The 19968-nt window shown below is 37.8% G+C and overlaps 1 protein-coding gene across 1 annotated transcript; it reads left to right on the plus strand.

Annotated features, from left to right (window-relative positions):
• Positions 1 to 2368: 2368 nt before the first annotated feature.
• LOC104276436 (partitioning defective 3 homolog) lies at positions 2369 to 16219 on the plus strand (the record flags this gene model as incomplete). The annotated part of the gene is made up of 3 exons (XM_009872748.1): positions 2369 to 2489; positions 11604 to 11731; positions 15151 to 16219. Coding segments are annotated over 3 exons (643 nt in total), but the record flags the coding sequence as incomplete, so codon positions are not given.
• Positions 16220 to 19968: the final 3749 nt, after the last annotated feature.

Genomic DNA, 19968 nt, shown 5'->3' on the forward strand with positions numbered 1-19968 from the left:
CTTCTCTTCTCTTCTCTTCTCTTCTCTCTCTTCTTTTTGTTAGAGTAAGTTCTTCTTAGGCCTGGAGACAAATTAATCAGAAGTCCCAGGATCCTCCTTGTCCTTTGTTCTTCCATCTCTGCGGGGTAGAGGGTGTCAAATTCATGCATTTGCTATTTGGGAGGAGATGTACATTTTGGCTTCATGGCATGGACACTATGCATTTGCTTGCTATTTCTCTGTGGATGTAATTGTTTTAATGAATAACAATCACAAACTGTGCAGAAGTCCTCAGATCTGTAATAATCCTTCTGGTAGCCCATTCTGGAGTTGGTAGAGCGTGTCTTTTCCTTAAAATGCACAGGGTGTAGTTCAGCAGTACTTTTGGGGTTTATCTTCTGTTTTTCTTTGCCATGGGACAACTGCTCCAGGGTCACTTTTGTACTGTGATCTCTTAGAGTCTGAAATAACCTTCATTAAGGAAGGCTGGTTGTTTGCCAATCATGACTACTTCAAGGCATCTATGTGCAGTGTTTTTCTGGTAATTTTACACCAAAGTTCAATGGCGTTTCTCTTCCAAATATAGCATCTCAAGTGCTTACACTTGAAATAATGATGCTTAAACTATTTTGCTACATTTAAGTATAACTTAGCTTACAGAAAACACTGTCTGTGTAGAAAGTATTGGACTATTTAAAAGTATTTTGAATGTCTTGTACTGAACTGTGAGGGCTGCATGTAAAATGAACAGTGTGTAGCAAGATATGGGAAAAAAACAATTGGTTGTGTAGTAAAGCTGGGCAGAATTTGACAATAAGGAATGAATTACCATAACATAAAATTTCAAATAGAGATAAGCTTTTCCACAAAATTAAGTTGAATTAAGGAAATAGAATTAGCAACACACCTACAATGAAGTGGAAGTTTTGAAAATGCCACAATGTTTAATTTGAATCTGTTCTAAATAAAGCTTTCTTTAACCATACTTTTCAAAATGGCAATTTGCGCATAGAAGTTGACCTGCTTTACAAATAAAGCATTTCTTAAAGGTCCCATTTGCAAAACAAAGTAAAAAAAAGGAAAATATAAAGAAAAATCCCCCACTTCCCTAAATTCCTACTTTTTCTTTGCCTTTTGTTTCAAAGAAAAGGAGGGCGGGGAGAGAAACCTCTTCAAAAATTAGCCTTTGCTAGAACATGCTAATACTTTTGTTTGGCCCACCAAGCTCCATTTAATGGCACTGAAAAGAGTGAGAGGTAACATCTTAAACACCTACAGCCTCCAATCCACTGCACCTGCCAGTCCTAAAAGATATGGAAAACAATCACGAATGGACTCCAAAATCATCTCTTTTCGTATGAGAGAAGATGTGGTATAAATTCACCGTGTTTTATTGCACCCTCTGTCCAAGAATAAGAATCTATGGAATTGCTTTCCGTTGTCTCCCTGCAGATTTCTCTTTCGAAACAAAGTAATAGCTCACCATTCCTCATCAGCTTTTTTGAAATAAACGGTGAAATGCAGGGCTTATGAAGGCCCTGATGAGACATTAAAATGTTTTTGGTTAGTCTTGATATAACATATTTCTTTGTCAGGCTTCCTGTGATTCTCACATTAACGTATTTGAAATACGCTGGGCGTTGGATGGGTCAGTTGCAAGTAGCACAGCTGGAGAAATGGCATCAAGATTAACAAATATCCACTTTCTTTCCCTCTGTCTGGTGAAATAAGCCATTCCTGTACATATTCCATTAGGGTTTCACATAAACCTTCCACTTCCCACCTGCGCTCCTGACGCTGCACTGTCACCTGGACTGTGGTCTACTGGCCCCCAAGCCTTTGAATGCTTCCAGACTGACCTATTTAAAAGACTTGTTAAAAACTGAACTAAGGGATGATAGGTTGTTATTGATTGGGGAAGATAATCAAATTTTAGATCATCAGGGCCTTTAGACGTTGCAAAGAATTTGATATGAATAAAGATTGGACAGTACTACAGTTTATCGATTGGGATAAAGTATCTTTCATGTATATTCAGTAGCAGAGATCATTAGGACTTTTCTCTTAATTTCCCTTTATGTTAAGTCTAACATTAACACATGTGTTGCTCTTCATTTCTAGAAGTAACATAGGCTGAAAAGGTGCCAGTAACTTTTGATGATTTTTAGGAACAGCCTCATCTGTCTTATCCTTACACCATCCAAAGTTTCTTCAGAAGTCAAACAACATTAATAATCCTTTTAAAAAATGAAGATACTTTTTACTAAGTGCTGGGAAATTATTTTTAAGTCTGTACTCCTGCACTGTAGGAGCAGTCCCATGCTAATAAAATTACAGTCACAGATGGCAGTTCCCAAGTATATTGATCATTTCCACCTCCCTCTTTTAGCAACAGATCAACCCCGAACAACCATGACCGGATACAGCGCCTCAGACAAGAGTTCCAGCAAGCAAAGCAAGACGAGGACGTGGAAGACAGGCGACGTACTTACAGTTTTGAGCAGCCCTGGGTAAGTGCACGGAGCCTATCAAATCTGTAGAGGTTGGCTGAGTCCTGCTGTCCCTGGGCCGGTTGGAAGCAGATCGATAGGGACGCAGGGTCCTCCGCCTCTGCACTTCTTCTGCCCTGTTACCCCCATTTTTGTTTCACTGATGTTTATTTCATTTTTAAACTTCTTCAATCATCTGTCCTGTGTGCGTATTAGCATAATTTACTCTGTGTTTAGACCCTCGACTCTGTGAGTTATTCCTTGGGGTTTTTTAACGTCAGAGGCAATATCAATTATTCTGAGATTTTCTAGGAAAATCAAAATGAAACATATACCTATGACAAATAATTTAAAGAGAACATGTAAACTTGGAAATGGTATTTCCTCTGAAGCAGTATCACTGTAATTAGTTCTCTTCCTTAAGAGGAAGAACTATATATTTCCACAGTAAAAAAATGAGAGATCTGCATAATGACACACTTCACAGTAGTACTCCTTTGCTGCTTATATTAGTTGAGACAGTTCTGTCTCGAGATATATGTTCTAATTGATTATTTAAATCCTGTTCAATCTGATCTAGCAATGTGATACAATTATGTAAATCCATGTGCTTATCTTGTTTAACATAATTGAATGAATCTGTATGGCTTTTTAATCAATTAGATATCCTAAATTAGGATCCTTTAAATATGGGACAAATATTTTATGTTTGTTTAAGATTCCACAACAAAAACAGTGAACAATTTGCTTGTGTTCCCAAAAAGATGGGAGCTGTGTGATGACAGCAGTAGAATCTCTCATAGGTCCCTCCGAAGGGGCTGTAGTAGATGGGTTACTGTTACTTAGCATTACGATGCACGTGAGACCCAGGTGGAAGTAGCTGAAGATCCACATCTGTGTCACAGAGAACAACCTAGGTGGCATCATAATTCATATGTCATCTTTGTTTGCCTATTGTGGTGGATATAGAAGGCTTTTGACTTTTATTGGGTCTTTGTGTCTTTGTCCATCTTAAACTCACCAATTTGAACCTGTGGTGTTTTTGACATGCAGCATGGAGAGGAACAAAGGTAAATGTATCCCTAAATGACCTAACACTGCTTAACATACTGCATCAGGATGTAGGCTTGTCTTTTCCCATGTTAGAAAACCTCTGACCTTCTCTGAAATTGAATAAATACAATAGACTTTTTTTTTTATGACCAGATGTTTTAGGTTTGATGTGGTGTAGATAACGTGATAGCTCATCGCAATTACAGTGCAGCAGTTCTGGGATGAAAGGGGGCTGGGTGTAGGCAGTACTTTCCATTATGCATATCAACTGCTGTTTCGTGTCCAAATAAGAGATTTGAGCAGCATTCTTGGGAAAACTGTGTATGAGGAAAGCTTGCACTCTTGAAGACTTGGGAACTTAACTACTGAAGGTCATGGGCCAAATCGTTGTATATCTAAATGCCATAGCAACTTCAGACAGGCAACTTGGCTTTTATTATGGTTTCTTGTAATGAGCGAGGAGGGAATTATTTGGATGACAGGCTGATTACTTTAGGAATGGAATAATTTCCTAAATTGTGGGTCAGAACACTGACCTTTCCTTTTCTCATGTTCAAACAAATGGGATCTCTCTGTTTACTCCCCTTCTACAGATCATACAAATGAGCTCAAAGCAACTAATTCAGCTTAATGTATTAATATTAATTCTGAAGCTTATTGTTGCTTTTGTAGGAGCTGCTCTGTTAAATACATAGGTGACCAAATGTTTTATTTTATGTAAGTACTTTTGAAAAATGGGCCTGGGGTATTTTTCAATTATAATTTATTTCTTTTTCTGCGATGTACTCAGGCCTTTCAAAATCACAATGCTTGGAAAAGATAAAGCAATGATCTCATACATTTCAGCAGTTCACAGTCGTTTCAGTGTTAAGGAGTCATAACCCTCTCTCTTAAGGAGTGTGTATTGCTTTATTAGTCTAAAACGATGGACTTTATTGAGACGCCCTCTCAAAGCAGATCCAGATTATTAATACCAGTGACACAAAAAAATGCAAAAGTCATTTATAATACATATGCAGGAAAATACTGGGGCACATTCATCAATGTCTTTTCAGTCTTCTCCATCCATAGGCTGTTGGTTACAAGCCACAGCATTGAATAGTGCACCTGTACATAGAACATTGTTGAAAAGTGTATTTTCACCTGAGGGAAATGGGTTGTGCAGCTGACAGCAGCAAAAGGCTTTTCATCCAGAGAAGTCTCTAAGCTGTGTGACTGCAGCCATCTCTGACCTGGTTTGGACTGAAAGAGAAAAAACCCATCCACAGAGAAGTGTGTGCTATGAGATGATAAGTAGTTTGCATTTCTCATTAAGAAGCTGATGGGAGGGTTGAGGATAAGGAACGAAATGCTGATGTGATGTGGGACTGTTGGTTACTTTAAGGAGGTGTAAATGAGCACAGAGTTTGCAACGTGGGTAATGGATGCTGACGGCAATCTGGCAGCTCTGAGGATATTCAGAGGAGCTCAATAACTCAGAAACCCACTCATATATTATGAGAACGATTCTGTGAACATCACCAACTCCCATCCATCCTGGACTATTGATGGCTGGAGTCCGGTTACCTGTGACAAATACCTTCAATCTCCTCCCCGTTGGAGGCAGATATTCGTGCCGCGGAGCACGACATCCCGCTGGTTCTGAGCAATACCAGTGGCAGAGAGACCTGCACCTGACCCCATCCCATCCTGGCTGTGCCCATCAGGTGACAGTTATTCCTCTGTAGATGAGCAATTGTGACAGAGCTGGACTTTTTGCCCAGCTGTGGTTGCCCTGCCAGTAAACAGAATACTTGACTGCCTACGAGTGTTCCTACGGAGTCAGGCAGCTTTTACAGACAGAAAAAGTGATATAGCGCAGGAATGAGATGACACCATCTCTTAAGCAGCATGACATTTCTACTCAAGGCCATTTGAATGACACATGGTTAAGATTTAATAACTGACTAACTGTCGCAACATTGAGCTGTCTTTAAAATCCACTACTTCTACAATTGAGTCAAAGCTTTATGGAAAAGGTTTTGCATTTGTTTATTTTAAGATAACTTTCTCAGGCTTCATAATTTTTATTTCCCTTGCATAGCTTTTTTGGTTTTCATGTTTCAAAAAGCAAGGTACAAGAGGGTTTCAAGGGCAATACTGCATGCCTGATGTGACGGGAAAAAAAAAGAAAAATAACATAAAATATGATTAACTCATTCTAATCCTGCTGGTGTTAATTTGAGTCAGTTTTCAGGAATGTGTATCTGGGCATGTAGAATTGCGTGGAATTACAATATGTCTTCTAATATTTAAGGCCATTGCTGTTGCTGTGACACTTTTACACCAATGCAGTTTTATTTTGGACCTGATTTTTTCTTTTTGGTACCAAAGTTGAGCGTCTAGTTTTGTTCTTTTCTGGGTAGTATTTGGTCTGCTGAGGTTTATCCTTCCTTGCATCATATCTGGGGCTTGGGGGATTTTGGTCGTAGTTTGTTCCATGTCTGGCATTTTTGCCTAGTCACATCTTAATTAAAAAATCCCCACCTTCAGTCATAAAACCACAGTACAGTAGTCTTAAACGTTATGGGAGAGAACAGCCCAATTAAAAACAAAAAAAAAGAGCATACTGAATCCATTGAAAACACTGCAACTGTTTGCCAGTTCTGCTTGTAGAAGCACACCAACAATCAAGGAAGCCCACAGGAGGGAAAAAAGCGGTTGGCTTATTTCTTCATCTTTAATAAAAAAAACAGTGCTTGTGAAAGGTATTTGCATGATTTTCACAGAAAAAAAACCCTCCAGAAGTCCTAATAATGCTTAAGCATAACCTGATAGATAAATGCTCAGAAAATGTAGTTACTATGCTTGTTTTTTCTGCTGTTTGTTGGTGTCTTTAAGACAGATTTAAAGAAAAGAAAATTATGTTTATGGTAATTGTTTCTTATTCTTGTATTCAAATCCTTGACCTATTCAAGGCATAATGAATTCTAAGTAATCTAAAATTCTTTCAGAAAAACAAACCCCTGTTTTTAATTGCTGTAACTTCAACTGTAGCTTATGAATTTTACCTGGGAAAATGAATAATAGGCTATATTAAAAACAAACATTGTAAGCTTTATATCAAGCTGTAAATTGTGTAGAATTACTGAACACAGTAATGGTAAAGAAAAGTAATATTTTAATTCTTTCTATTATGAATCCATTTCAAGAGTATTTCAGGATATTTTATTCAAGATATTAAAATTGCAGTAGACAAGGAATAACTTAGGAGCTACATTGCTATTTCCCCTACCCAATCTGTTTCATAAAGAAAAGCAAAGTTATGCAGAGCAGCCTCTCCACTGGTAGCTTTTCTTCAGCTGTGTAGTTAATATCTATTTTATGTCAAGCCTGTGAAAGATTTCATGAAATACCAGCAATTTCCTGTCAAGATTTAGGATCTGACTTGAAAATTTAGTATTTTAAACTTTTTTCCCCCCACTAATTTCAATCTACTAATTTATGTGAAATAGAAAATGAAGATAGAATATTTTTAAAAGAAATGAAATAATTTCAGTTTATAAGCAAATATATTTATAGCTCACAGGCTTGCAGTGCATGTAAATACCCCAGGCAGAATTTCAGCGCTTAGTGGTTTGTTTCCCCCACAGTGACAATTTTCTTGCGGGTGCTGCTCTACGTAGAGTTGAAATCTTTGTCCCATATCATGTCATTCGTCTTCCCACATATACCCAATAGAAAAATACACAAAGGGATAAGATTTTCTTATTACATGATGTTTGAATTAATACACACACCTGTTGGCAATTTTTTTAAAAAATATTGCTATATATTCTGTTCACCATAGCAACATAAGCAGAATAATGGAAGTAAAAATAGTTTTCAAGGACATCTCCCAGAACCGTTGAATGTTTTTTATCATTCTAAATTTTGATATGCACCATTACTGGATTGTCTGTCATCTCTGCCAAGTATGTTTACACACAGAGCAGGCAAGGTCGTCTAATCTTATCTATTTCTAATTAGTGCTGAACTATAAGAACCATGAACTTTTGGGGGGCCTTCTGTCTACCGGCTTCCCAGGTGAACTTGAAACTTCTTGGTTAAATAGAGAGCTTAATAGGGGAAAAAAACCAGCATATCTTTTTTAATATTAAATAATAGACTGGGAAAATACCAGGGACTTTTTCCCTTAGTAACCTTCACATTACCTCTTTCTGTACAAACATAAAGAAGTTCTACGAGTAAGCATTTCTCCCGGCTTCTCCTTGTGGCAGTAGGCTGTCAGATAGTTGTCCTACCTCAACTGATGGATCTCCTGCCACCTGAATTGGCTGAATCTCCCTGAAAACCCAGTGCCCTAGATCGTTCTCATGATCTCTTCTCTATAATTCTGTGGCAACTTTGATCTGTGCCAGACCTGAAGGATCCATGCACAGCTGCCCTCCCTGGGTAGAAATGCCACTCTGCAGGGTCATCAATGGCGTGGGCAGCCACTGCTTTGGAGGGGAAAGAGAAGAAGGCCCCCTATCCCTAAAATATGCTGATCGTGGTCAGTGCGACATGAGCCATGAGGGTGCATTCTCTGCGAAATGAAAAAATGTTGTTTACATAAAATGAGAAGAGAGCTGTGTAATTTCATGTATCTTAAAGCACAATTTTACATGCTGAGTATTGTTTAACAATGCCGAATGCAATAACTATCATTGCCACTTAAATGTATTGTGGAAGACATGAACATACATTTATTTGTATAATGAAGCCTTGGTTGTTATTGTGGCCTTGACCGCATCCTGATTTAAAAGGTCAGTGCTTGTCATACAGCTCATTGCAAACAAGGCCAGAGTTCTTATCAATCTGTGCTGTGAAGACCGAGCTGTTGCCAGGTTTGTTGGATGATTTCAGGTTGTTATAATTGTACTTAGCCTTGTGTTGCTATCAGTGTTAAAATTACTGCTATGTGTTTTTTTGTTGCTCTTGAAAGATGTTGACATATTTCAAGTTGTTGTTTTTTTAATTACCTCCATTTTGTTCTGACATAAATGGAGTATGCATGTATATAGATGTGTGTTTGTGTATGTATCTTATATAAATCTATATGTATTAAAATATACTTTGGGGATTGAGACAAAATTACCAATTCACTTTTGAAGACTAAGGTCACTTATAAATATTTCTGGTTTAGATACTTTAAACAAAAGCATACTGTTTGGTGATTTGCATTTTTCTGAACAAGTTAACAGTCTCAAAAGGAGGATGTTATGTCTTTATAACATCAAAACCATATATCAAGGGCATTCACTGTGATATCAGTGAGCTTTTTAATTAAAAGATTTAGAAGAAAGACCTTTTTGTTAATAAGATGGTTGCACTTACCTGTCTGTGTGTATACGTTACGTCATGGAATATGTGATTACATTCAGAGAGAGTATTTTTATGTCTCATCGACATATTTTTGGATGCTTGAAATCAGATAGCAGATTTGATTCTATGAACAGCTTGTTGTAGATGTGAACAATGTGCAGACAGGACTGTAAGTATCTTTTTCAGATTAGTTAATTATTTCAGATGCACTTAGTTTAACAAGGCATGCACGTACTCCTACCTTCAGAAAATCGCATAATGGATTTTAGAGGTTTGCCTTTAGACCCATCAAATTATAAATGCTGTCCATTAGATGAAACTCTTTGTGAACTGGGGAGAGTCCAGACCTGACTCCTCAGATCAAGTCATTCTGGCCATGCACTACAGTGGGAGACAGGCATGATAGCCCCTGCCTCTGTTTAACCTTTGGTTCCTGTGTGCATTAAAAAAATATATCTTTGAAGCTACATTTTGATCTTACTCTATTCATAGTCCTTTGGGGCTTTCAAAGCCTCTGTCACTTTAGTAAAAGCTTTTGTTGTAGTTTCAGCTCTCTGCATGTGTGTGTGCGTATACTTGCTTTCTAGATGATGCATTTTAGTATCTTGTATAAACCTAAATTGAACAGCAGCTTCACCTGTTTGGTAATTTAACATTCCATGTACTGCAAAATCCTTTAATCTGTTATATTTACAGTGACCTGAAACAAGTGAAAGTTTTCAAATAAAGAGAAGCAATTTTGATTTCATGTCTTATCTATGATAACTGCTTTCTTAGCACATAATGTAGCTGCAAGATTTCTAACGCTGTTAAAGTGGAACTCATGAAATTAGGAGATTGGCTCTAAAATCTTAGTTTAAATGTTTTTATTCCTTGTGGAGAAGTTGAGATGGGAACGCCTAAGTTTCCCTCTGGTTCTGTGTAAGCTGCTTATTACCACACTGGAGAGAATTCACAAATAAACCTTGTGATTTTCAGGTAATCACCCTCTTTCATAAGCTGAGCCCTTCAATAAAATACCAAATGTCAGAACACTCTCAATAAAGTCAAGAAAGTTAGAAATGTTGACATATGCAATAACTGAAACGCTGCTCTGTATGTGTTTCCCTTGTTTAATATAGTAGGAAATCTCCATGGGGGTGTTGGTTTGGACATACATATGTACAGCTTATTCATCTCTAAGAAAATTTCCCACAAGACTGACACATGATTCTGTTTCCTCAACCTGTTGCTTTATCATACCATTTCTAAAGCATTTTTCTTTAGAAATACTGTTTCACTGATGTTTTTACAGAGTGTATCTGCTCTGAAGTAGACATTAATGCTTCATTCAGGATTCTCATAGATAAGTTCTCTGTTACTCGTAGTCTATGCTTTCACATTCCGGTTCTTTTGCACAATAATCTTCTTGTAATGGGAAAGGTAGTTGTTCACCAAATTGTAGCTGTTAAACTCTGAGCCAAGGCTGATGCTCTCTCTGAAGTGTATTGTTATTAAAAATAAAGTTCCTAAAAGTTGTACACCTACTTCAAATTTATGGTGTTTCTGCCTACCTGCAGGTACTTGACTATACAGTAAGACAAAGAAGTTGATGTCACAAATGACAACTTTCTAGTTTCCAAAACTTGTCTCAATGAACGAAGCTTTAGAAAAGCCTTTTATCTGGCAGGTATTTGTGAGCCATTATATCTTTATGCTGCAGAAATTATAATGGCTAAAGCCAAGAGATGTTTGTTTTGAGGACAGCACAGATAAAAAAGCAAAAACTGCTTTAACAAAAGCAAGTCTGGGACAAGCTTTTCAGTGTCAGGATCAGACAACTGGTTATGCTCCCTTACCTCCCAGTGAATAGACTTAAGTGTGTTGGATAGAATACGTAATTTTAAGGAGGTTTCTTAAACAATATTAAGATACTACACAATTTCTTTGTTAGGTGAAACCTTATTATTAAAGCAACAAGAAAAGCCCTTAACATTATTTGGCTTTTGTGGTGCCCTATTTTGTGATTTGAACTCACAAAATCTGAAGAAAATAGTGATGTAAAATGAAAAAAATAACATCTTTACAAAAGTAAACTTTTCCATCATCCAGATTTAGAATCCAGCAGCTGTTCTGCCAGATCTTGATGGGTAATTCTCTGTATTGCCAAGAAGGCTGTCCATTTTCACTTGCCTTCAGTATTGGCCTCGAAGTTTCAAATTGTCACCTCATTAAGATGGTATCTAAAATCCTTCTCGGAGATACAGGACTTGCTAAATTTATCTACTTGACTGTATCGAACCAGAAAATGTCTCTCAGAAAGGCAAGTGGTGTATGTGTTGATAGGATGCCTTCACTAAGGGAGAGCATCACTTGAGCCTACTGGGGAGGTTCAAAAGCGCAACTCTGTTCCCTCCTCCCTCGGATCCTTAGTGGGGTGTAAAACTTAGCGTTACGCTGGCTAGGCTAACTCATGGAGTCTGAAGATCTGTTCCACCAATTAATTCAAATTTCCGTGTTACTGTAAAAGCATAACCCATTCTGGAGCAGTATTTTCCTGAGAGGTAGGTCAGAAACAGAATCGGTAGCACAGGCCACTGCTGCAGGTCAGGATTTAATCTAATTATTATGAAAGAGCTACTTCAACTGCGTGTTGAAACAAATAAAACTGTATGTGTACAAGAGCAATTTAAAAGATAGCTCTGCTGTGGGTATTTTTTCTGCTTTGTTTAAGACATTTATGTTTTCATTTTGTAGCCAAGCACCAAGACGTACTCGCAGAGCGGCCGACACTCGGTATCAGTAGAGGTTCAAATGCAGCGGCAGCGGCAAGAAGAAAGAGAGAGTTTCCAACAAGCTCAGCGCCAGTACAGCTCCTTACCCAGGTACGGTGACTGTCTGAAGCTGTTCAGTGTATATAAGCCTGGAGCTAATTTCATTTGGGGAAGGAAAATGTGCTTAGTGCAGACACTTTTGTTTAGCATTGATATAAGGGGGAATGTATTCAGTGTGGAAGAGGCATAAAAGTTCTAAGTGAGAGCATGTGGTAGCTGTTTATTTTAGGAGAATTACTTCAGAGCTGATTTCAGTGGGATATGATGACACCTAGCACCCAACAGAACTGAGACATTAAAACAAAGCTATTCTTTGTGGGACACCATGCAGTTCAATTTTCTGCAGTTACAAGAGTCTCCTCTTTTGACACATGAGATGATTTTTTTCCTGTTGCCTAGTTCCCTACTGGGTACAAATTCTATCTTTGTGATGTTAATACAGAAGGAAAGTTAGAAGAAAAAAAATAATCTCAAGATCTCAAACAAGAGAATATGGAACTGCGAAACTCTATAAAAATCAGGGCTTTTCAAGTTTTCAGTATATATATTTTTTTCTAAGTTACTGGGAATGCTGAAAAGTAATACACTTTTTTTTTTCCTAAACAAATCTGTATTTTTTTTTTAAAAGGTGGGTTTTTTTAATATTAGCTGTTGGGGCAAAATGTCTCCTACTTGATATTTAGCTTTAAGAATTATTAAAAATTTACCCAACTTGTATTGTAAATTGAGTATGATAGGTAAGCATTATGCAAACAGTCTTCACATCTTCAAATATCAGTGGCAATGGAAAATACTTTACACTGGAGGCTGGTGTCAAATTCCCATCCAACAAGGTTGTATTATTTTTGTGCCCTGTGTGGAAATGTGGCAAAAAAAATTGTGACAAGAAGTGTTTTACCAAGTATATCATAAGTCTTTTTTTTTTTTTTTGAAACAAATAGAAGCTTCATAATTAAAGTATCTAATCATGGACTCTTATCCTACTAACATCTTTGAAAATAAAACTCAGGTTTTCACATGCTATAACACACCTTTGAGTGCAGACTTTTTCTGTTCGGTTTGGAAGGTGGGAAAGTAAGATGCTAAGCTCTACAGTATTTTCTTTGTCAGTTTGTCATTTTGAAAATACTTCTATTCCCTATGTTTCTTATCTCTACCTTCCTTCTGAAGTGACCACACCTATCAGTGCCATCTTGTTTTTCCTGAGAAATTCTCTCTTAGTTTTGATAGGCTCAGCAATGCACAGATTGAGTGGAAAACCACAGATGCCAGTGTCTCTTTTAAGTTGGAGGGTTTATTTTTAGTTTTAAAATTATGATTCTTAAAACTCACTTCCCCTGTTCTGCTCAATCACTGGTAGCATTTAAAAGTTGGAAGTCAGTTGCAATGCAGTTCCAACAGAAGAAATTAAGAAATGTAAGGAGAAAATTAATCTACCAGAAATTTAGAAAATAGTGCTTTGCGTCATAGAAATGGTTGTTTTGTAAAGAGTAACTGAGAACTTCACTCAGCGTGGTTTTCAACGTGAGAAATGACTAGCAAACTCGCAATGCATATTACTGAGTAATTAACAATAATTTAATGACTTTGAGCACTCTGGATATTTGAGCAGTGCTGAGAGCAGACAGTATTTCTGTACCTCGGGCTGAAGTTGAGCACAGTAAGTACCACAATACTCCTATATCGAGCTGGGACATCCAGTTCTCCAGCTTTACAAACTGTTCCTAATTCTGTGACTGATCTTTGAAGAAATCTTACTGCTACTTTGAAACTTAGGTCTCAAGCTTAATGTTGCAACTGTGGCTTTGCAATGATTAAAGTTTGTACACTGGCTTCATTCTTGAGCTTTCTTGCTTTTCATCCTGCACAGTCTCTAGGAGCCTCCTTCTTTTCCCTTTGTACATTCAAGTCATTAGTACTGAGGGCAAATAAACCCTTGAGTCAGTTTTAAAGGATCTTCCCAGAAAGACAGGGAAAGTGGGCCAACTATTTTTGAACGAGTACCAGAAAACAGTCAGCAAATTAAATCAGTTCAACTAGTCATCCTCTTGTCCCATGTGAAACTGTAAAAGCAATGTTTAACTCCAAGTTAATTTTCTAGTACTTAAAATTTATCTCGCTCTAGATCGGAAACCTGACAGTTTCGTAGCCTACAGAGGTTCATTCAATTTACTCTTGTTGCAGGGAGTGATAAAACATGGCTCAGAAACATAATTTCTTTGGCAAAGTTGCATATGTGAATACCAAGAACAGCTATAAAAATTTGCATAAGAATTTACATTATGTTGTAATTTATGCTGTAATAATTTACATTCATCCTGAATAACAATTTTCATCCAGAGGTCTCAAAATCTATCATGAAATAAGGTGGATATGGTCATTTTCAAATTATACATGTGGAAGGAAGCTTGCAAAAGCATTAGGTGACTTTTTACTTTTACACATGGTAGAAAAATCACACAAGTCTCCTGTTTCTGCAGTGCTTATTCATAGGGTGAGACCACATTGAGTCATGTGTGTTGACATGAAAAACCAAACCATATATAAACAACTAAATGATTTTCTTATTGATTAATGTTGCAATATATTTTGGTTTACTACTTGGTTCTCATACACTAATTTTAATCTCAAAGCCAGTATCTCTTTTGCTGCAGCACAAAATTGTTTTACTTTATCATCACCAATCTTACTTTGCATTCATAAAAGCATCTAGCAGCTTGATAGTAAATTAAAGCTATTTCAAAACGATAATCTGTCTTCAAAATAATGCAATGATTTATTGTGAAAAGAGATAAGAATTTGTAATTCCTGTATGTATTTGATTTATTTATCTACCCCCTGGAGCTTAAAAATGAGTAAAAAAGGTTATCTCTGGCTTTTCTTTTGTGAAAACTATAGCAAACTGGGAAACAGACTTGATAGCATGAAATTCCTTAGTTCTGGAAATGGGGTGAAGATACTCTCTTCTATGGAACTGCCTATCAATAATGAGGTTTATCTTCTGACTTGTGTAGTTTTTGAGCAAGTGTTTTAAAGATCCGCCCGCTGAATTTTTAATCAAGTGTGAGCCTAGATTCACATCTTTCATGAGTGATTTTACAAGTGCTGCCTGTTATCTGCTTTCTTAGGAAGCACAGCAGTTTGTATGGGCTTTACTACTCTGCAGCTGAACCACAGCAGTTTTTTCTTGAGAGAGTGATGGTGGTTGTAGCACTGGATGAGTTTTCACGGCCTATTCTTCCTGGAAAGGCCTAGAAATATAGTTCAACTCTATAGGAAATAGTCTCCCATCAAAAGACGCAGGATGACTCTTTGGGGCAAAAGAGAACATGACTTCTGGAGAATGCTATAGCTGGGGGAAACCTGATGGCAATTACAGAAGCACCCTTCTTTCCAGGGATTGCTGTTGATAACAACGGAAGGGGAACCAGACCAAATGTCTTAAAAGCCTCTTCCATTTTTCTTTCCAGGCAAAGCAGAAAAAATGCCAGTTCTGTATCTCAAGACTCCTGGGAGCAGAGCTATTCCCCTGGAGAAGGGTTCCAGTCTGCGAAGGAAAATCCCAGATATTCCAGCTACCAGGGATCGAGGAATGGCTATATGGGAGGACATGGCTTCAATGCCAGGGTAATGCTAGAAACACAAGAACTGCTCCGTCAAGAGCAGAGGCGGAAAGAACAGCAACTGAAAAAAAAAACTTCTTCTGAAGGGCCTAGCAACTATGACTCATATAAGAAAATTCAGGACCCTAATTATACCCCTCCTAAAGGTCCTTTCAGGCAAGATGTACCACCTTCACCATCTCAGGTAGCGAGGCTGAACAGATTGCAAACACCAGAAAAGGGAAGGCCGTTTTATTCTTGAGGTGAAGAAGATGATCAACTTACCATGCAATAAAGAACATTTTCATATAAAGACTTCTATTTTGAAAACTTTTTAAACTGATGGTACTAAGGAATATATCTGTTGTCTGTTTCAGTGCCTTTAAAAATATGGGCAAAGCATTGGTGGGCCTTATGTCTTTGCCGTTCTCTCTCAAGTGTTGAATTCATGGAAGGACGTTCCACCGTTTGACAATCACAGTGGAAGCGAGCAACGCCGCCCCTGCGTACCGAGTCCCGTAGCCCAGTCCAGTAGTTGTCAATGGCTTATTACTAGGATTTGTTGTAATGTGTTTTACTTTGCAGTGACTTATTACACCAACATGGAGCTTTTTGGCATAAAATTAATGAATTTGAGGTTGATGGAAGCATTGACATGTCCTTTTTTATTTCTCTGGGGTCAGGAGGAGAGTTACATATCACTCTCGAGTGGATAAGGCTTAGTTCTACTCTGAATCACAGTGGCAATTCCAAAATGTTTTGTGGTGGAGTCGTTACCAGTCTTTGTTGATCAATATCTGTCTATATGCTGAAAACCTATCCTCCTCCTATTATGCACATATGCACTCTTTTTCTCTCTCTGCTCACTCTGAGCTTATTAAAAAAGCCTTTATCCTGAATCATGAGGAAAACAATATTAAGCTTTCAGTTATCCTGAGAATCCTGTTACAATTGCCTTATAATCTTAATACACAGTCCATTACAAATTAAATAACTGGAGAGAGCCTATTTATACAGTCACAGCCAAGCCCTTGATAAGTTTATTTTACTATTTTATTAAACATGGGAAATTATGAACAGACATCCGACTGAGTTCTGCTTTGCTTTACTTGTAAATGAATTTGGTCATGTCACTTGTGTCTAGGAAGAGAACTAGGGAGGGTGTCATGCCATGCTCATCTGATAGGCAGTTGTCTTTGGGCAAATCTTGGAGCCAGCTTAAAGCAAGAGCAGAAGAAAAAAAAGGTTTTCTTTGGATCAAAAAACTGTAAAGGAAACAATTTCTTGTTTTTGCAGTTTGTGAGCCTTTGTGGACAGTTACCTTGTGCTTCCGTATACTGTATTGTTGCGTCATGATGTTACATTAAAAGTAAACCTTTAAGTATATGAATGAGAGATAAGTGGAGACAAACTGTTACACATTATCCTAAAAATGTCAGTTTCCAAAAATAACTAAAGCAAAAAAGGTTGCTCTAGCAATGAGTAATATTTGAATGTGCATATGGGGTATGAGAATTTCTTTTGCAGCAGCTGTTTTTATGTTTGTTGGTCTGAACTTCATGTATTGTAAAGAATATAGCTGGGTTGCTGAAGTGCCTGCAAATCCTGATGTGAAAAGTTTTGAGAATGGATCTCAGCATATTGTGTACAAAAAGGAAAGAGAGAAAGCAAGAAAGAAAAATCATGTATTGCGTGATTTTAAAAAATGCCTATTTTTTTTTTACTGGCACATTTTATTTTTGCGCCAACTTGTTTCTATAATATATGTGAAATATCAGCACACGTATCTGTGTCTTTTATGCCTGTTTGTTAATGGTTTTTGTTGTTAATAATGTACTCCATGTTTAAAAGTTGTTATTAGTGTAAGCACAGTGACATTGGATGACAATGGCTCTTTTACACAGAATTTACAAAACTGGGTAAAACGGCTTTCCATGTACATACGAAATTTAGAATAAAAGGCTGTTTCCATCCTCGTCTTGGTATTGCCTGTAGACCCTTATGAGAACTGCTGCAGACGCTGAATTTAAAAAAATATTTAACAGATGTTATTTTATCCTATTCCTAATGGTTTGCGTGTGTCTTTCTCTGAGTGCTTATAAACATTGGCAAAAAAAAGAAAAGATTTGCCGCCCAGCTGAACACCTGAGGAATATCCTCAGAGCGAATAAAACACTCAGTTTAATGTCTTGTGTTATTTTAGGCCATACCTGTGACATGTAAAAGGTGTGCTCTTAAGAATAACTTCTGTGGCAAAAATCTTTTGTGCTGTAGCGTGGAGTCCTCTCCCCAAAGAGAGCCCTGTCAGGAGCGCGCCCACTGTGTGCTCTGCCCAAATCTGGGCCTGGGTGCAGAAGCCCCTTCTGCGCCGAGTGTGTTTTGGGGATGATGGGAGCCCTTCATGGCAATGTTGACATGGGGAAAAATGGGAGAAGGTAGATTTATGCATAAAGCAGCATTTGTAGTGCCAGTGATACTCTGTTTCCCCCATTAGTATTGGAGCTGTGTCTGGTTTTCTCCTTCTTCCCCTCATTCCTCCTTTTGTTGGATACTGCAGGAATGTCAATCATAATTCTGTGTATGCATGACATCGGGCTGTTGCCATGGCAATAATAGTGACAAATTATTCACTGTGACTTTAGTGTGGGATCTCAAGGGGAAGTGTGGCAGGAGCTGCAAGGTGGACAGGCAGCTTTCAGTGCCCAAATAAGCGAAAGGCGTGATTTTGCAAAAGACCTGAATTGTAGTGGCTTGCAGTTGGGAATGAAGAAATAATTGCATTTGCAGTTTTTCAGGCCTTGCAGTCTCATCTCCTGCCTGCATGCCCAGATTACATAGTTTGATGTTTCTATGGAGTTATTTGAACAGAAAAACAATTGCGAACACTTAAAAAAATGCATCCACGAGAATGGAAAGCAGGTTGAAGTCCTTTTCAAAATAAGATCTTTGATAAACTGCTGTAGGAAAAAGGGCATATGTTTGGAAAAGTAAGGAGTACGGGATGTTTTATGTGTGAGGATGGCATATGTTAAAGTTTACCCTTCTATGAAACTCCTCTTCAAGGTGTTAACAATTTGCCATAATTAGATGTGTAAGGCAGATGTTCTCTTTGGGCCGTGTCTGTGTTATGTTAGTAAAGAATAAGGTCTTTTTCTAGCTTCATCATCTTGTCTTCTTCCTGACATAGCATAGACAGGATTTCTAATATTAACTCCCAGAAGTTGCGAAGGGTGATAAGGAAGTGGGAGGGAGATATTTTAATGGAAAATGACCTTTAGTTCTGCATAGTGAATAGACTCAAAAGTTAATTGAGCTAACTACATTACTGCAGTAATTTGTTTGTGGAAGCATTTCCATTATGAGATTAACTCTATAACATTAGTGTATTTAAGAATGATCACAGGACAGACTGCAAGGGAGCTTACGATATAAAGAAGTGGGTGTAAAGTTGTGTATCTTTCTCTGTTGAAGCCCTTAAAAAACCATCTGCAAAGCTTGTTGGTTTTTTATCAAAATAATTTGTTAATGCTGTTGAAATTCCATGGGAAAGTTTAATATTACTAATGCAGAAGACTGCTGCCTTTCCGAAAAAAAACTTTCTTCCCCTCTTCTTATAGGGCCTCCTTGGAAACAAGAGCACAGCCCCAGTGAGTTATTGCATGGGCCGATAGTTTAATATATGTCTTTGAGAACTCTGCCATCAAAAACAGCAAAAGATGGCGTAGAGCCCAGCTGAACATGGTTGGAAAGTACAATTGCCATTTATTGCTGGCAAACAACAGGAAGAACAACAAAACAGAATTTAAACCTATCATGACTGTAGATATATGGCCTGCCTTTCAAAGCTGTGCTGATGTTTTGCTCACGTTTGCACTGTTGATGAGTGTCTGTAACATCGCATTTATCTGTGCTGGGTATGTTGAGAAGGGGTGGGAAGAAACGTTGGCCAAACAAGGAGAAGATGCTCCAGATTAGCAGTGTTGGCTAAACACAGGATATTCTTGAGTAATTCAAACCTTTGAACTTGTGTTGTTGAGACTTAAAGTGAATTTGGTTATTGCATGTCCTGGCTTGCAAGTCTATTTTCAAAATATTTCCTAATTCTATTGGCTGTGCTTGACTCTTTCTGCATCTTTCTCTCCTGACTCCTCAGTCTAGTTCACAGGAGTTGTGAGGAGTCTCTCAGGAATGCAAACGCAGAAAGAAACTCATCTATGTTTTATGCTGCTGTTGTGCCACCACACCCTGGCCTTCCAGGCTCAATTTAAAGTTCAGCCCTATCTTGGCAGAAAAGAGCGAAGGTCAGAAATCCAGAATAGGGGACTGATTTGGTGGAAGTAGGGTTTGTGTGTGCGTGTGCATTTCAGAGAGAGAGAGAGGCACAGATTGGATTCATTTGCCTTTAATTCATGTCCAGCTTGAAAACCTCTTCAAAAAATCTTGTAGCAATTCTTCAGAGTTTTTTCCATCCATACAGAAACTAGCTGATGATTTGATGCACATGGATTTCGCTTCATGCCCTCTCGTACATGCCCTTCTATTTTGCATCAGCATCACACTCCCTCTTTTACATATGCTGATTAATTCTGTTGCATATATTTTTTTCTCTAAATGGCTTGCAATTCTTTCATAGCTTAGGCTGCTTCTTGCCAGTGATTGATATTTCTCTCTTAGCTTTACAAACTT

Source organism: Apaloderma vittatum, unplaced genomic scaffold, assembly GCF_000703405.1.
Source record: "Apaloderma vittatum isolate BGI_N311 unplaced genomic scaffold, ASM70340v1 scaffold32910, whole genome shotgun sequence".
In the NCBI taxonomy this organism is placed as follows: domain Eukaryota; kingdom Metazoa; phylum Chordata; class Aves; order Trogoniformes; family Trogonidae; genus Apaloderma; species Apaloderma vittatum.